Raw genomic sequence first — 18,859 nt, 5'->3', positions numbered from 1 at the left:
AATCATGGAGGGCAGGCAGTGTGGCATACACCTTTAATCCTAGGGCTCAGGAGACAGAGGCAGATGGATCTCTGTGAGTTCAAGGCCACACAGGGCTACATAAGAGTGAATCAGTCTAAAAGAGAAGCAAGAGCTCACCCCTTTAATACTAGTACTAGAGAGTTATGTAAGAGAGGAGCAGGGTCTACAGAATTCAATCAGCTGGCAATTAGTGTCCAGCCTCATTGAGGAGCTCCCTTTTAGGCATGGTAGAGGTAAGAAACTGGCTTGACTGCTTTGCATTTCTGATCTTCAGCTATAACCTGAATATCTGTCTCTAGGTTTTTTATTATTTGTGTTACTCCAACAGCTATTTCTCTATTTATAACCTTTTTAACTTTTCAAAATCAGAAATAATTGAATACTTTAATCCAATAGTGAAATAAAACATTTCAATTATTATGTGTACTATAAATTTTTACAATGAATATACAGCTTTTTTGAATTTTGAAGTTTTCATTAAAAATCATGAGGGCTGAATAGATTACACGGAATATAACATTGGTCACTCTTCTACAGAACACAGAAAATGTAAAGGAAACATCATGAAAAAGATACGTTAATAACCAGAATTTCCATTAGTGGTAGAAGTTTCTAGACAGTTCAACGAGTTTATATATACACAAAGGAGGACATAAAAAGGATTAATCAGGGACTGTACAAGAACATTCTTACCCACAAAAACTAGATTTTTGTAATTCTCCAACATCACATCCATGTACAAAGCCCTCTGAGCACAGTCTAGACATTCCCATTCCTCTTGTGAGAGGTCCACAGCCACATCCCTGAATGATAACAGATTCTGTAATGGAAAATTACCTAGTTACCATGTTTTAATTACCATATGCTGCTGCACAATATGCTTTCCTAGGTAAAAGATTTCCAATGATTCACAAGTAGTTTTGTAATTCAGATGAGGCACAGAAATTAATCAAGAATAAAGAAGTTTGAGACACTCCCAAGAGATGTGTAAGAAGTTAAGCATTGTTGCTCTAACATGGACAATATATAAAATGATGTATTATATTACTTACATTCATAAGGTGTTTCTGGTGTCCTCCAAGACCTGAGCAGCAGATAAAGGATTTGCTGCCATGACTACATTTGAAAATTTCATCTAGAGTTTGGACTCTGTAAAGTCTTTTAAAGTCTTTTATAATGTAGTGTGGTTCCCAACACACTCAAAGCACTATACAACAGATTATAAACCTACTTCTATAAGAACCAATGCACTTGTCTAAACTTTAGAGGTACAAGGAATACATAGCACACATACCTACATAATACATTCAGGCAAATATACTGACATTCATAAAATTAATTTTAATTAAAGATACTTTCTAAAATATTCATAATATTTACTGTATTTTTAATCTCTGTGAAAACAGGATGACACAACAGTCTCAAAATCAGTAAACTTTTAGCAATAAGATACACATTTGAGCAGTAGAAATTGGAATATATCTTTATGTTCTGATATCAAACAGGACCCCACTATCACATCTCAGCTGGTCAAGTTATGATGAGTAAAACTATTTTTTTCAAGTTCTATAACTGTTGACCTTGCTCAAGTATCATATATATTAGATCAATCCTGTCTGCAGCTGGGTCTCACCTTACTCTATTCTAAAATGCTCAGTTCAGATCCTGAGGCCCAGGTACAGTGCTCCAGCCTTTCTAGAACAAATATGTAAAATTCAGAGTGCAGAATACACAGATGAATTAAAATCAGAGTTTTTTTTCTTTAAAGAGTAAGCACTGTAATATCAATATAAACATCAGAAGTCCAAACAACACATGAAATCAAATATTTTGTGAAGTTATTTTAGGAGAATATCTTCGCAACAATGAAGTGATTTGAGAAGTCAGAATTAGAGAGCATTAATATTAAATTTTTCTAAAAGTGGACATAAGCAATACAAATTATAACAATTTCATAAATTCTATGTTATCTCACTACAGAATGAGAATGTGTATGTAAATAAAAGGCATCGTGCCAATGACTTCAAATGAAGTAGAAACATTTTCTGTGAATGAAATAATGTATTAAATTGAGTGACAGTTATACTAACTTTTCATTAATTTAGAAAACACTGATGCTCATGACTTTGGGTCAGTTGACAATTTGAATCTTCTAATTTCAACTTTATTCATTTCTTCAGTATTAGAGCTCATTCATCTAACAGTATTTTAGGTTGTATAGATAAATGCCACTTTTATTCTTCCTTCACTGTTGAGAACAAGAAGATGCAAGGTTATATACTGTCTTTGTCGCAAATGTTCACCAGAAATATAAACCTGTGGTCTGAAGAAATGACTCAGGAACTTGCTGTTCCTGAAGATAAATATAATTTAATTCTCTACACACATATGGCAACTCCCTTCAATGCCTTATTTTAGTCCCAAGTATTTGGTACCAACCTCAGGCATCCAGGGGCATAATGTGTCATGCACTATAGGTTAAAATATTCAGATGAACACTCACATAGATATATAGGATATTATTGTAAATAAACAAATAGAACCATCACCACTACTCTTAAGAATTTCTCCCTACAAAAATCAGTTTCAGGGAAAGGAAAAACATAGGGTGGAAGGAACCTTCTTCCTCCAAAAAAATTAAAAACACAGTGAACTGATTAAGAGGGATATCTGTTGATGCTTGAAAACTGATTCTTGATGCACAGCACCAAGTAAATACTGTCTAGAAAAAAATTCTTAGATACATATTCCAAATGATGGAATACAAAGTGGAAACAGTAGTGCTTATGACCTTTATGAAAAATAAAGCAAAAGAGAAAAATAATCATCTGTCTATTGAGAACTTACCACTGAGAATTGTACAGAGTATTTCCTGAGACAATGCCAAAAAGAGAAACCAGTATCATCAAAGAGAAACCAATTTTATGGCAAGAGAAAGATACATTATCCTTTCCAGGGTGTTATCCTGATTAAAGACATTGAGTGTTCTCTAACTGTACCATTTGCATAATGGCTCAGAGATGTCAGTGAAAAGGCGAATTTATTTTCATGTAACCATTCATAAACCTGTGTCTGGAAAACTGACAGTCCTACAAATGCAATTATGAGGCACTTGAAACCTTCCTTCCTCATGAATGTAAAAGGACACAAGTCTATACTATGTAGGAAAAGGCCATCAATATATTTCTATGAGCACCATTTACAGCAGATTCTTCTTCAGAATGGCAGGTATTAATTCCATGAAAATTTATGTCCTCACATTTTAGAATTGAGTGAAAATGTAATGGGCCAAGGCTGTGCTATGTAGATGAATGATCTAAATATTTACTCTTGATTTTCAGAGAAGAAAACAAAGATAAATCATAGACAATAACATTACAGACGTAGAGAATTTCAAAGAAATGAGGACATGACACTGACCTGGGGAGTATTCACCACAGAAACATTCATTGTTCTTGTTGCTCTTCTCTTGGCTTCTTTCTCAGAAACAAAGATTGGTATTCTTGCTGAAACTTCGCATCAAGACGTTGACAATACAAAGCTACAAGTAATAAAACTCTGTTATGGATAATGCCAAACCACATAAAAAGACTTAAAACCAAAATGATACCAGAAAATTATCAACATCCCTACACATAGGAGAGAATCAAAGAACATATTTAGAATGGCGAAAGAAAATAATTATAAACCTTATCATTGCATCCAGAAACACAGGCTCTTAAAATAGCGTGGATCACCAATCAAGCAGCACTGCGAACCATCATTAGAGGAAAAGTGCAGGTAGAAAACTCAGAGAGAAATTATCCATGCGAGCATAGCAAATAATGCATTTTATATAAGGAGTTAATGAATAGAGAAGCACTGGGGAGTAACAGACTGTCCAACAAACAAAACATCAAACTACCATTTCTAACAGGATTGAAACAAACACATGAAATTGGTTTTGTAAGATTATATTTCATTGAAAATGTTTCTAGAGAATTTGAGAAATATAGTATTCCTAACTAATACTCAGAAGCAAGTACATTTTTAATTGCCTCTGCATGTAGTGATGCTATCCCTCTTACATCACTGACTGCATCTTCATGTGAATATTAAATGTTTTCATCATCATTCTATTTTTATCATAATTTTAATATGATTAGTTATAACAATTGATGCCTCTTGGCTTTTCCTCCTAAGAGTTTTGGATGATTTAGTAGTTTCTTCATGTTCTCTAAATTTTAAGCTAGTTTCTCCATTTCCTAAGACAATGCTAGCATAATTTTGATAAGATTTTCTTACTATCCTTGCAGAGTATTAAACTCCACCTATATTGCCTTCCCATTGATAAACCAAGTACTCTGTCTTAATGTTAACTCTGCAAGTTATTCCTTGCTATAATTTTAATATATTTTACAATTAACTCCGGGTTTGATCCTTCTCTCAAATTGTGTATTCTTCTGTTTTGTTCCTACTGTTTCTGTGAGCATTGCAGGTTTAGGGAGACACTTGGCTGTTTAGTTTTTCAATACAGGGTTTCTCTGTGTAGTGTTGGAGTCAATACTTCCCTATTATTCTGCAGTACCTGAAAATGAAATCACATATGTCCTTGGGGATTTCCTTATTGGTGTTGTTGCTTTATTATTTATTGATTTATTGATTGAGGCAAGGCTTCTCTCTATAGACCATGTGGACTTGAACTTACAGAGATCATCCTACCTCTGCCTTCTGAGTACTGTGATTAAAGGCATGCACAACCACCACCACCTGGAGAGAAGACACTTTTTAAACATAGCTATTTACTAGGAGTAAAGAATTGTTTTGGACCTGGGCCACTGCCTATGGCCATATGTAGGTCTGACAGCCAGAGTCTTCCATGACCCATGTTGCCACCAAGGCTGCAGGAATGGCCAGAATGTGGACTGTCACCTGTGGCTATTTTGTTGTTCAAGGGCCATGATGCCACAGGGGTCATGCTGATCAGAGTCACTTGTGCTGGTACTGGGGGACATGAAAACCACGGGATCTCCATGACTTAGAGCAACAACAGGAAATCTGAGGTGAGTTTCGATGAGGGCTCAGTGATGATGGTGCACCAGAGGCCTTGAACCAGACCAATGACCCATTTCAATGAAAATTTTGTGGGTGCAGCTGACTGAACAAAAAGTGTATACTGCTTGACACATGGCAGTTCCTGATGACAGTAGGATGAATGAAGAGGTGGTAAAAAGGTGGAGGAGATAGATGGGGTTTTGGATTTTAATTAATGTTTTTGGGTGGAACATACTGCAGGGGTGTATATGGAGGAGCTGGGTGGTAAGTGGAATTGATGATCATGTGAAATTTCCAAGGAATCAATAAAGAATTATGTTTAAAATTTTAAAAAAGAATAGTTTATTTTTCTGTTTTTTGTTTGTTGTTCTTTCTCCTTTTGAAAAACTTTCTGTGTAGCCCTGACAGTTATGAAATACTCTGTGTAGATCAGGTTTGCCTAGAACTCCAGGATTCACCTGTCCCATCTTTTGAGTGATGGAACTGAAGACTTGTGTCACCATGCCAGGCTGACTTGTTCTGATATGACTACAGTGGAGCATGCTGCTCTAAATTTGAGAAGATGTGGCATCTTATGCTCTTCTATGGACAGTTTTCTGCAGGCCTACTAGGATTTACTGGTTTTCTGTGTTGTTCATGGTCATTTCTCAATATCTGTCTAATTTCCAACACTGCTGATTGAAGAATGTTAATGTCTGTCTAACTTTCAACATTGCTGGTGGAAGAATGTTGAAGTCCCTTGCATCACTGTCCATTCGCTTCCTAAAGTTCTGGCATTGATTTTTTTTTTTATGTATTTGGGACTATTTTGTTAAATGCATTCATATTTTATCATATAACTTTCTGGCAAATGAACCATTTGACAATTTGTTCATATTTTTAATTTTGCATGTTGATGCTGTGTCTCTGTGTTCTTCCTCCTCCACTGTCTCCAGTGTTTGTTATTGTTTAGGACCTTGGGTGTGCACACTGACTAGGCAGAGAAGAGTTCTCAGTGTATATTAGATGAATATTTTCTTCATGACTAAAAATTTGTGGAGCAGGCACTATGTAAATTTTGGTGGTTTCAACTGCTTTTGAGTATGGTCTGTTCAGTTCATTTGCTTATTATTTATTGTATATGCTTTGTGATTTTTGTTTTAAAATTTTTAAAAAAGATTCATTTATTGTACGCAGAATTCAGCCTGCATCTATGTTTGCATGCTAGAAGAAGGCACCAGATCTCATGTAGATAGTTATGAACCATGTGGTTGCTTCAAATTGAATTCAGGACCTCAGGAAGAAGGGTTCTTAACTTCTGAGCCATGTCTTCAGCCTTTGTTTTAATTTTTGATAAATTCTGAGTATTTATGTATTGTACTATGATAAATTTATTAATAAATACATGTATTCTGTAGGATCTTTCTTCATACTTTTAGTTATTATGATTTCCAGTCAAGTGTTTAATTGTATAGTCTTTTTTGTTGATTCTTGCTCTATTGTCCTGTTAATGTGTAGTCCCATTTAGAAACTAGGTCTCTATGTCTATATATTGCTGTATTGTACCTTGTGTCACTCTTCACGTTTCCAAATTCATTGAATTGGTCCGACATTCACTCTTTTACATGTGGATATTTAATTTTTCAAATATGATTAATTGATGTGGCTGCCTATTCTGTAACATGCTTTTAAGGGGCTTGGTGAAATTATATGGTCACAGCTCCTTGGGCTGGTTCAACATCTGCTTTGGTGTCTTTTCTGGTGCCACTCCCATGGTGTTATTGTTTTTGTGGTTTTGCTGAAATCGCAGTTGGGATGATGTTCTATGTGCCTGGGGTTTCTCTGTACTCAAAAAGTCTTAGTGATTTCATGTAAATTTGTTGAATTCTCCTTACTGTAACACTGAATTATATCATGGGGAGATAGATTTAGAATTAGCTACGTGAATCTTTTAACACTGTGGTTTTCACAAAATGCTCCATTGCATATGTACACAAAGTTTTTGATCTTCCAGTGTCATCTCAATTCCTTCAGTGAATTTAAATTTCCATTTTGGATGACTCTTTCTTCCTTGGTTAGTTTTTCTTTAAAAAAAAAAAAAAAAAGAAAAGAAAAAAAAAAGAAAAAAGAAAAAAGAAAAGAAAAAAAAAAAACTTAACTATTCTAAACCATCCTAAGGGAGGTACCCCAGTCACAGAAAAACAAACATGGTATGTACTCACTCCTAAATGAATATTAAACATAGAGCAATGGTTTACCAGAGTAAAATCCACACCTCCAGAAAAGCTAGGAAACTAGGGGAACCAAAGAGAGACATATCTGGTCCCCCAGTGAAGGGGAAAGAGACAAGATCTGAATACATTGGGAATATGGGGTGGGGAGAAGACAGGAAAAAGGAGGGGAGAAGAGCAGGGAAGGAAGAATCAGGAAGATTGAGTGGGGAGATGAATAGAGGGGAGCAAGAAAAGGGACACATTAATACAGGAAGCCATTATAGGTTTAAAGAGAAAACTGTACAGAGATCCACAAGGATGACCCCAACTAGGAATCTAAGCAATGATGAAGAGGCTACCTTAAACGCCTTTCTCCTATAATAAGAAAGATGACTACCTTAAATGCCATCCTAGAGCCTTCATGCAGTAGCTGATAGAAGCAGAGATCCACAGCTAAGCAATGAGCCAAACTCCTGGAATCCAGTTGTACAAAGAGGAGTGACTAACAAAGGGGTCAAGAACAGGCTGGGAAAACCCACATAAAGAGATGACCTGAGCAAATGGGAACTCATGAATCCCAGTCTAACAGCTGGGGAAAAACAGAGGATCAAACCAGGCCCCCTGAATGTGGATGTCAGACAGGAGGATTGGGCAGTCTATGGGGCCTCTGGCAGTGGAACCAGGATGTATCCCTAGTGCATGAAGAAGCCCAGCTCAAAGGCACAGAAAACATATTCAATAAAACCATAGAAGAAATTTTTACAATTTAAAGACGGACATGCCTACGAAAGTAGAAGAAGCTTACAGAACACCAAATAGACTGGAACAACAAGAAAATCCCCTTGGCCACAGAATAACCAAAACACCAAACATAAAGACTAAAGAAAGAACATTAAGAGCCGCAAAGGGAAAAAGGCCAGTAACACATAAAGGCAGGCCTATCAGAATTCACCTGGAAATTCTGAAAGCCAGAAGGTCCTGGATAGACAGATGTTCTACAAACACTAAGAGATCAGAGATGCCAGCGTAGACTACTATACCCAACAATATCTGTCTCTGGGTTTTATTATTCGTTTTACAGTTGTCAATGTTAGATGTTACTGAATTGAGGTTCCTCTAAGATGACTTTTAAATGATTTTCCTGATTAAATAACCAGTGTCATGGAAAATTTACAAACATATACCCTTCACACAAAAGTATTTTCTTAATTTTCTAACCATTTATGAATATAATTCCAGTATGTGATGCCAGCAGGCATGAGGCTATGTAGAGTGAGTTCAAGGCAGCCTGAAACCTGGAGTTCTGTGGAAGGCAGCTGGTCAGAGTGACACTGATGAAAATCTGTGGGTCAGAGAGAATCACTTCATCAGAGGAGTGATGGAGAAATGACGCAGAAGGTATATGTGCTTGGAAATTCAGCAGCACTTGTGGATGTGCATGGTGAGAGCCAGATTCTAGGAGTTATGTTGCTTGAACCAGGGGATGATGGCCTGAGAAAAATCAGCATTCCCAGAAGGACGTCCAGTAAGCTGCTATTAGGTATCAAAACAGGACACAGTATAGCACAAAAAATAAAAGACCCCGGGACTGATATTAGGGTTCAAGCTTCAAATCAGAAAAGCAAAGCAGCCAAGCAACTAGATCTTACCTCTATCCAGCTGAAATGGCTGATCCTGTCTCCAGGAATCCTCAAAGGCCAAAGGCTCTCAGATCCTGTCTCCTCCATATATGCCTTTTACCACCCAGCAATATCACTCCTGTCTCCACCTGCCCAGTGCTGGGATTAAAGACCTGTGACCCCAAGTGCTGAAATCACCTTTGTGTGAGCTGTTTAAGGCTGGATCAATTTTGTGTAGTCAGTGTGGCCTTGAACTAACAGGGATTTGTCTACCTCTTAATTCTGAGACCTGGGACCACCACCTAGCTTCTATAGCTAACTACTATGGCTGCTTTGATATCTTAATCTCCGGTGGATTTAATAAACCATAAACAACATATTAACACAACACAGGATCTCCCAGGAATTGTGAAATCTGCTCTCAGCTGCAGGTCACCTTGTGAGGCAGCCTGGGAATCTCCTGATTCATTAGTGAAGAATGGGGATGGGAGAGATGCAGCCTAATAGAGCTGTGTTGCTGAGACTTGGGAAGTTGGGAACTAGAACATGGCTGTGATCAATTTCTGTGCTTCTGCACAGAACACTAGCTCTCATGGTTGTGCTGTGGATACCTATCCATGTTAGCAAACCTTAGATCATTAGAAGTAGTGCCTATCCAGTTTCTTTTCATTTATCTATAATTTTCCAGGATATTTACAGAAGGATAATCTGGTGGAGGATTTACTTTATCTCTTGTTTTCAAACAGGTTTTCTCATGCCACTATGGCAACTACAAAGCACTGGAATGCCAGAAACCTGCTCCACTGGGGTTCCAGAAAGAAGGAAGGTGTGGCATTGGAGAGAATGATGACAATGACCACCCGCTTTTGTTCAAACAAGTGGCCCCAAATAGCTTGAGCCATCTTATTTATAAAAGTTCTAAAGTACTTTAAAATTATATTTCAGCATTCTTGGGGGATTTTGAGCTTCAAATAACCATGTAGATGTAGTCTGGCTCATACATTAGGATTTTAAGAGTTCATAGTTTCTTAGTATTTATACATATTCATGTATACATGAAATTAAGCTAAGTATAAGTATTAAAGCATTTTCTTAGGTTTTAATTCATGATAAATTTTCTGGGATGTCCATAGTATTGGCAATGTGTAAAGTATTTCCAAAAAGAATTTAAATTCAATCCATTTTTGAGCGTGTATAGTGGAATTTCTAAGGGGGGAAAAAAAAAAACAGGACAGAAGGACATGGCAACCGTATATAGTGATTTCTTATGGCAGCATTGTCCTGAGGAGCATTGGCATTTGATGGAATCATGGGATCTTAGCATGAGTTCAGAGTCAAGGAGATACTCCGCTCATTTTTAATGATGCCTGTCACTGGCAGTTTCATAGCTGTGCTTTTATTCATCTCCCTGAAGAAATCTCTTTGATGCAAGTAAGAGAGCAGCCTGTAGTATGGACATTAGGACGCCGGTTTGCCATTTCAATTACAATGTTCCTGCATGAACTCATCCCAAACTGGTCACAATGTTTTAGGCAGATTAGATGTTGGAGCAGTCATTAAAAAAAGTGATTAGATGTTAGAGCAGTCATTGAAAAAAGTGTCACCAGGGATTCAGATTTAAAAACAGAAAAAAAAAAAAAAAAAAGGCCTCAAGCCAGCTTAGTTCTGAGTATCTACTTAATGACTGCTGTTGAAGATATGAGATATGACCTCTCTCGGCTTTGTGCTTCACCAACACTGCTGCTTGTTGTCATCCCTCCCTACAGTGATGAGGCTTGAGCACATCTGAACCACTAGCCAAAGTAAGATTTTTTTTCTTGGTTGCCTTGTTCACTGTTCTATATAAATGCAACAGAGGTGTAACAATCACAGTAAACAAAAAATGATTGAATTTAAGGCCCTTTATGGAGAGAGAGTTCATGTTCAGAAACCAGGACAATAACATATAGTATGGTTATTCATGGTCTCAGTGTGGGGGTGGGGATACACTACTGTAGTTTTTATAAAAGCTCCAATGTCAAACCACTTTGGAAACATTTAAAGGAAAGCATTATGCTCAGTCTTTACCAGAGAATCTTCTTATTTCAGTGCACAGATATAAGAAAACCATAGTGGACTAAACTAGGAGGTTAAATGACGTCAAAGTCAACTACGATAAATGGAACAGCTGTATCTCCCTCTACAACCCTTAAGAAATGATGATTAAATAAATCTGAGGTGTTTTCTGAGGCCCTGATGAGTAGAAACAGAAAAAAAAAAAAGTTCCTTTACAAAAACAGGAATATTCTTGGCAGAGCCAATAATGTAGGCAAGAGATGTGGGATGTTAACTTCCTCACCCAGAGAACCCAATTCTTTGCATCATAACGAATTGGAAATATCTCTCACAAGGCTGCTATGTACTTTTCTGTGATGTTAAGATATCCTATGTTCTCCTTGAAAACAATGATTGATTACATACCTGTTTACTGCAAGGAATCACAATGACTAAATAGCAAGATCGGGAAGATAAGAGCTTACTGTATTGTTGTTCATTATTGAAGGAAGTGCAGACAGGAAAACAGAGCAGCATCCTGAAGGCAGAGCTGATGCAGAAGCCATGGAAGGGTGCTGCCTACTGGCTAATGTTCCTTGTCTTGCTCAGCCTGCTTTATATATACATATATATATATATCCCAGCACCACCAGTCCACGAATGGCATCATCCATGATCAACTGAATCCTCCCACACTGATCATCAATTGAGAAAATGCCTTACATATGGACTTAATGGAGGCATGTCCTTAACTGAGATTCCTTCTTCTCTAAGAATTTTAAGCTCGGTACAAGTAAACACAAAAAGAGACAGTACAACTGACTTGAAACACAACTATATCACTATTAATCCACAAGCCTTGCCTTATTCATCCCACAATCTAACAGTAAGAACAAGTAACTTTAAAAATGACAGTCTACAAATTCAAACACATTAAGATTCTAGTACCATTAAAGCAGCCAATTCCTTTTAAAACTCAAAGACTTTTAATATTCAAAGTCTCTCAATTGTGGGCTCCAGTAAAATGAAAAATAAACCAAACAAATTAAGAGGGAAAAATCAGGGCACAGTCACAATCAAATCACAGTAAAAGCATCAACAAATGTCCAATGTCTGAGATCCGCCCATGACCTCGTAGGGCTCTTCCAAAACAATGGGTCATTTCTCCTGCTTTGCCCTCTGTAGCACAGACAGATTGGCTTACAGGCTCTGGCTGGCTACACTCCACTGCTGGTACTGTTCTTGGTGGTCATCCCATGGTACTGGCATCTCAAAACTGCTACGGTATTCTGCTGCAACTGGGCTAGATTTTCACCAATAACTGTTCAAAGGATTTCTTTCTGGTGTCAAGCCTCAACTTCTTTGCGTGACACCCTCAGCTTTGGGCCTTCAACAGACTGAGGTTGCATCTTCACCAATGGGCTCTCCTGCAATTTAATACTTGCAAGCCTCAACTGCTCTCTCTGAACCCTTCCTTCATACTTACCAAACCAGTAACACCTGGATGACTCTTACTCATTAATCGTACTGCCTACATGAGGTATAACAAAAGTTCTCTTTGCTCTCAGAAAACACTTTCCAGAAGATGTCACCTCGTGAAACTTGTTTGATCTTAATCACCAGTAATTTCCAAGTAATTAGCTGGTTAGCTCCAACTAAGCAGCATCAATTAGTTGTCCCAATAACAAAAAGATTTCGCTTCAATATTGCTGATGTTTTGTTCATTGTGGTTGGCCATTTAGCCCCAGTTGACAAGAATGACACAATGTTAATTCAAAAGAGCAAATGACCCTGATTGAGTCTTTACACAGTCCTCTGAATTCATAAGCCCTTTCTCCATCTTTTGCCCTGCTCTCAACATTCTTGACTTCCAGACTCCTAGCAAATGTCCCACTGAGATCCCAATCCCAACATTAATAGCTTCTGTAGCCAAATGTTCCAAAACCCTTCTACAATCAACTTCAAAACAGGTTTAGGTCAGTCACAGCAATACCCCATGATCCTAATACCAACTTGTCTTAGGGTATTATGACCAAAAAGTAGGAGTGGGAGGAAGCAGATTATTTGGCTTACTCTTCTATATTGCTGTTTATTATTGAAGGCAGCCAGGACAAGAATTTAAACAGGGCAGGATCCTAGAGGCAGAAGTGAAGGCAGAGGTCATGGAGAGGAGTTGCTTACTGGCTTACTTGACTGGCTTGCCTGATTCACTATGGAGCCCAGTATCACAAGCATGGGGATGGTACCACCCACAATTCACTGGTCTCTCCCACATTGATCACTAATTGAGAAAATTCTTTACATCTGGATCTCATGGAGGCATTACCTCAACTAAGGTCCCTTCCTCTCTAACTCTAGCTTGTGTCTAGCTGACAAAGAACCAGCCAGAACAAAGCCTGACACCTGCCAAAGAACAAACATGAACAATAGACAAAGTATCATGTAACTGTCTTTTCTCCTATGAGGTTCTACCTTTACCATGTGAGGTATGAGACTCAGTCATAATAAACCCACAGATTGCAGGGTAGTTTTCATTGGAAACCTGAGGAGCAGTAGAGAATACAAGAAAACAATTTGCACCCACAGAAAGCAGACTACTTCAATTTTGCCACATCCAATCTGTGTTCAGTTCTTACTGATCAGGGTATAGGAAAAGCTCTGACTTCTGAGAGAAGTGCACAGCTACAGAACTGAAAGTTATCAAATCTTGAGTTTAAAATAGTGTTTGAGAAGCTATGCTAGGACACTGCTTTGATCCTAGCATTAAGGAGGCAGAGACACACAGATGCCAGATTAATTCCAGTCATGGAAAACATGGTAAGATCTGAACCAGGCAGGACAAGAAACTGAGATACTTATTCAACAAAAGAAAGGTAAAAACAAACAGCACCAAGATAACCAGGCCACTCATCTAAGGGAAGTGTGTTTGGTTTGACAATGGATACAATAGACAGAGTCAATTTTCCTAAGACATTTTAGTAATCAAAATTATTTTAGAAATTCTTTCCAATATTGTCCCAATCTATGAAGCATTTTCTAGCTGTAAATATAGTGTTGTCTGATAATACTTTCACTGAAAATATATGATGCTTATCCATACTCTAAGGAATAAATTAAGAATTTCCCATGCGAACACATTTTTCAGTGCTGTAATTATATCCCAGAAAGCACACATCTCAGAGGGAAAATTAGGGAGTGAAAATTTGCTTACTAAATGTTAACATTTTCAGCACTATTTTGGGATGTCAAAGATAAGCTAATACTAATACCGCTCAAAATGTTCCACACAATAGAAACAGAAAGAACATTGCCAAACTCTTTTTACAAGGCTACAATTACCCTTTTACCCAAACCATACAAAGACACAACTAAGAAAGAGAACTACAGACCATTATCCCTCATGAACATTGATGCAAAAATACTCAATAAAGTACTGGCAAACCAAATCCAAGAACACATCAGAAAAATCATCCACCATGACCAAGTAGGCTTCATTTCAGAGATGCAGGGATGGTTCAACATATAAAATTCTATCAACATAACCACCATATAAACAAACTGGAAAAAAAAAAAAAAAAAAAAAAAAAAAAAAAACCATGATCATCTCATTAAATGCTGAAAAGCCTTTCACAAAATCCAACACTCCTTCATGATAAAGTTCTTGGAGAAAGAGCAGGGATATAAGGAACATACCTAAATATAATAAAGGCAACAAACAACAAGCCAACAGCCAAGATCAAACTAAATGGAGAGAAACTAAAAGCAATACCCCTGAAACTGGGAACAAGACAAGGTTGTCTGCTCTCTCCATATCTATTCAATGTAGTACTCGAAGTTCTAGCTAGAGCAATAAGACAACAAAAGGAAATCAAGGGGCTACAAAGTGGAAAGGGAAAAGTCAAACTTTTGCTATTTGCTAATAGCATGATAATCTATATAATTGACCCCAACAATTCTACCAAGGAACTCGTACAACTGATAACCACCTTCAATAATACAACAAAATACAAGATTTACTAAAAAAAAAAAAAAAAAAAAAAAAAAAAAAAAAAAAAACAGTAGCCCTCCCACATACAAATGATAAAAAAGATGTTTATCACCTTTTACAACAGCCACAAATAGCATAAAATATCTTGAGGTAACTCTAACCAAATAAGTGAGAGACCTGTGTGACAAAAACTTTAAGTCTTTGAAGAAAGAAATTAAAGAATACATCATAAAATGGAAAGATCTACCATGCTCCTGGATAGGTAGGATCAACATAGTTAAAAATGGCAATCTACTAAAAGCAATCTACAAATTCTATGTAATACCCTTCAAAATCCCAGCAACAAAGAGCAGCCTTCTGCCTAAGGCTGCTGAAACTCTACATTAATTAACTCAATTGCCTTTGCTCTAATACAGTAGTTCTAACTTTCATAATGCTGTGATTCTTTAATATAGCTCCAGGAAGTTCTATGTATGTCTATCTGCATGTGGGCAGAACATCCTCTAAATGGATAGATAAGCAATATCTTAGTCTCTAAGATCATAGGAAATATATGGTTTCCTATGGTCTTAAGGAACCCTTTAAGAGTAGTCCCAAAGGGGACAAAAAGCACAGGTTTAGAACTGCTGTTTTAATATCAGGATTCTGTTTACAATTTTATAGGAAATTTTAATGGGTTCAACAAATGTTTTATAAAACACTTTGCATAGGGAGATGCAACATTTATATCTATCTACCCACCCCAACGGGGAACTGAAAACAGAATCATATGCAATTTGATGATCCAATGACCTTTATTGGAGTTAGTGAAAGGAATATGACAGAAGGGACTCAAAAACACCTGCTACCATGAAGCTTGAAACCCACACTGATACTGAGGATATCTGAAGAATATTGCACATCTACAATATTGTACATTATTTTGGTGGTTCAGTTTCTCAAGTCCTCTTATAAGTGGCATGATTTGTCTGAGTTTCTTCATTTCAGTTAGGGATACTGAATCCTGTCAGTTTCTGGAATTTCTTCAAGCTATTATTGTGGTATATTTCGTGCTAAATCAGCTTCCCTTCAAAATGAACCATCTCAGTCTCCAGGAACGATTCAGGCAACATAACCTTTTCCAGGCACCTCCACTTTGTCTTCAACACGAAGGACTTGTGAATAAACAAGTAAAAATTTTAATGAAAAAATTCCTATGTTGTCACGTTTCAGAATTTTCATCAGCATAAATTCTTGATGTTTTCTAAGATTTGAACAGTACATAAGTATTTCACAAGTTTCTCATAATGATTCTGTAGTATGGAGCTTTAAATGGTGCTATAAATAGAGCTTGGATAACATTATTTCCTATGGAAACCTTTCTTCCCAATATGAGTTTTGAAGTTTCTTTAAGATTTAAGAGGAAGATAAAGATTTTTATGCATACTATACATTTGTGAAGCTTCACCTATAAAAGAATCTTGGATGTTTTCCAATGGTGACATTCTAGAGAAAAGATTTCTTAGATAGATTTGTAATGTTTTACTCCTGGATGAATTCTTTAATATATTCTAAGAAATGAGCCAAAAGGAAATGACTTCTCACATTTGCTAAATTTGTAAGGTTTCATGCCTATGCATATTCTCTGAGGTCTTCTTAGAGATGAGGCACTAATAAAGGATTTGCACATTAACAACATTTGAAAGGTTTCTCCCTTGTATGAATACTTTGATGTATTCTAAGATGGGCTTTCTTAATAAAGCATTTGCCATTCCAATATATATTAAATTCACAAGGATTCTCTTGTATGAATTCTCAGATGTTTTCTAAGGCCACCATTCTGCTTAAAAGATTTCTCACATTGACTACATTTGTAAGGCTTTTCCCCTGAATGTATTCTCTGATGAGTTCTAAGATTAAATTTCTGGGAAAAGGATTTGTCACATTCGCTACACTGGTAAGGCTTCTCTCCTGTATGTATTCTCTGATGAGTTCTAAGACTGCCCTTCTGGGTAAAGGATTTGTTACATTCACTACATCTGTAAGGTTTAACTCCTGTATGAACTTTCTGATGTTTTCTAAGATCTGCGCCATGGATGAAGGATTTCTCACATTCACTACATTTGTAACGTTTCTCTCCTGTATGTATTCTCTGATGTCTTCTAAGATAAGAGCCACAGGTAAAGAGACTCTCACATTCACAACACTTGTAAGTTTTCTCTCCTTTATGTATTCTCTGATGAGTTGTAAGACTGGTTTTCTGAGTAAACAGTTTGTCACATTCAGTACATTTGTAAGGTTTTTCTCCTGTATGTATTCTCTGATGCCTTTTAAGATGAGAGGCGCGGGTAAAGAGATTCTCACATTCATTACACTTGTAAGGTTTCTGTCCTGTATGTATTCTCTGATGAGTTCTAAGACTGTGTTTCTGAGTAAAGGATTTCTTACATTCATTACACTGGTAAGGTTTGTTCTGTGTGTGAATTCTCTGATGGATTTTAAGATTTGAGGAGGTGGAAAGGGTTTTGCCACATTCATTGCATCTGTAAATTTTCTCTCCAGTGTGAACCCTGTAATGTCTTTCAAAGTCTGATGCACGATAAAAGCATTTACCACATTCTGTACATTTGTAGGAATTTTCTCCACAATGGATCTTATAATGTACTTTGAGTTGTGACAAATGAAGAAAGGATTTACTACATTTTGTACATTTATGGGGGTTTCCTTTAGTATGAGATCTTTGATAGCCACTGAGGCTTGAGAACATCTTGAAGTATTTTCCATATTTGCTGCATTGGTATGGTTCCTTTTCACAATAGGTTTGCTTTAGCGTGTGTTTAGAGTGAAATACATTATCATACTTTGTGGTTTTGTATTCTTTCTTTTCTGTATGGATTCTCTGATTTTGAATAACAATGGAACAGAAATTTAAACAGTTTATACAATTGTTGTATGTGCAGTGTTCTTCTCCAGTCTTCTCATTTTTATGTCTGTTTGTGCTGGAAGACTCAACAGATGCATGACTGTAATTACTAAATCTGTACTTGTGGCAATTTTCTGCAGTATCACTTGTGTCATATGGTATACAAAGGCAGACTTCATGACTCATCTTGCCAGGATCATTGCATTTATAAGCCTTCTCTTGGATATGTGCATGCTCATGGACATTATGCTCTGTGCCTTGATCCAAGACCTTCCCATACTTATCACATATACGATGGTACTCTGGAAAATTAGTGCAATTATGGATTATAAGAATTAATGCATAAACAATTCAACTGATAGTTTCTAACATATGTAAACTAGAAATTCTCAAGAATAGATATCTCTACAATGGTGTTTTCTGTATCAAAATAATTAAATGGATGCTCAGAAGAGCATTTGGTATGATCTATATCAAAGTATGGCGACCAATAATAATAGTCTTCTTATGCTTAAATAAACAATGTACCCTGTGGAAGGCAAATATGAGAATGAGTAGTAAAGCAACTCTGAGAAAGGATCTCTGTGAAGGGTCATTTGAAGAATCCTTTTCTATTTTCTTGTTTACATTTTTGACACAGTGTGACACTGTGCAGCTTTGCTCAGCTAGGAACCCATTATGTAAACAAGGCTGGCATGGAACTCACCATATACTCTTGTGTCAGCATCCAAAGTGCTAGGATTCAAATCATGCTGTGCCAGTACTAAACATAGAGAACATAAGTAAAAGGTAAATAAGTAAACGAAAACAACAGCTTTTTCTTCATTAAAAACCTTCTGCATTTTGGGTTGGAGAGAAGGCTCAGCAGTTGGGAGCACTGCCTGCTCTTACAGAGAACCCAGGTTCAATCCCCAGCATCCACATGTCAACTCACAACTGTCTATAACTCCAAGAACTGACACCCTCTCAAAGACCTACATGCATGCAAAACACTAATGCACATACAATAAAAAATAAGTTTAAAAAAAGAAATAAAGACAAATGGCTGATGCATATTATAAAAAACTAT

General features: G+C 36.8%; 3 protein-coding genes across 6 annotated transcripts in view; 1 reads left to right on the top strand and 2 right to left on the bottom strand.

The window, feature by feature from the left end:
• Positions 1–18,859, bottom strand: part of LOC127238813 (zinc finger protein OZF-like) — a 300,203-nt gene that overhangs the window by 61,275 nt on the left and 220,069 nt on the right. The gene's annotated exons all lie outside the window — the stretch shown is intronic.
• The window catches only part of LOC127238804 (zinc finger protein 345), a 250,649-nt gene that overhangs the window by 168,245 nt on the left and 63,545 nt on the right, over positions 1–18,859 (top strand). The gene's annotated exons all lie outside the window — the stretch shown is intronic.
• The window catches only part of LOC127238811 (zinc finger protein 54-like), a 59,930-nt gene that overhangs the window by 3,006 nt on the left and 38,065 nt on the right, over positions 1–18,859 (bottom strand). The window contains 1 exon segment of the mRNA XM_051207552.1: positions 715–841. Within this exon segment, the coding sequence (XP_051063509.1) occupies positions 715–841 (127 nt within the window).

Source organism: Phodopus roborovskii, unplaced genomic scaffold (genome assembly GCF_943737965.1).
Source record: "Phodopus roborovskii unplaced genomic scaffold, PHOROB, whole genome shotgun sequence".
In the NCBI taxonomy this organism is placed as follows: Eukaryota; Metazoa; Chordata; class Mammalia; order Rodentia; family Cricetidae; genus Phodopus; species Phodopus roborovskii.
The sequence above is the reverse complement of the archived record's forward strand: the minus strand, read 5'-3'. Positions and strand labels throughout refer to the sequence as shown.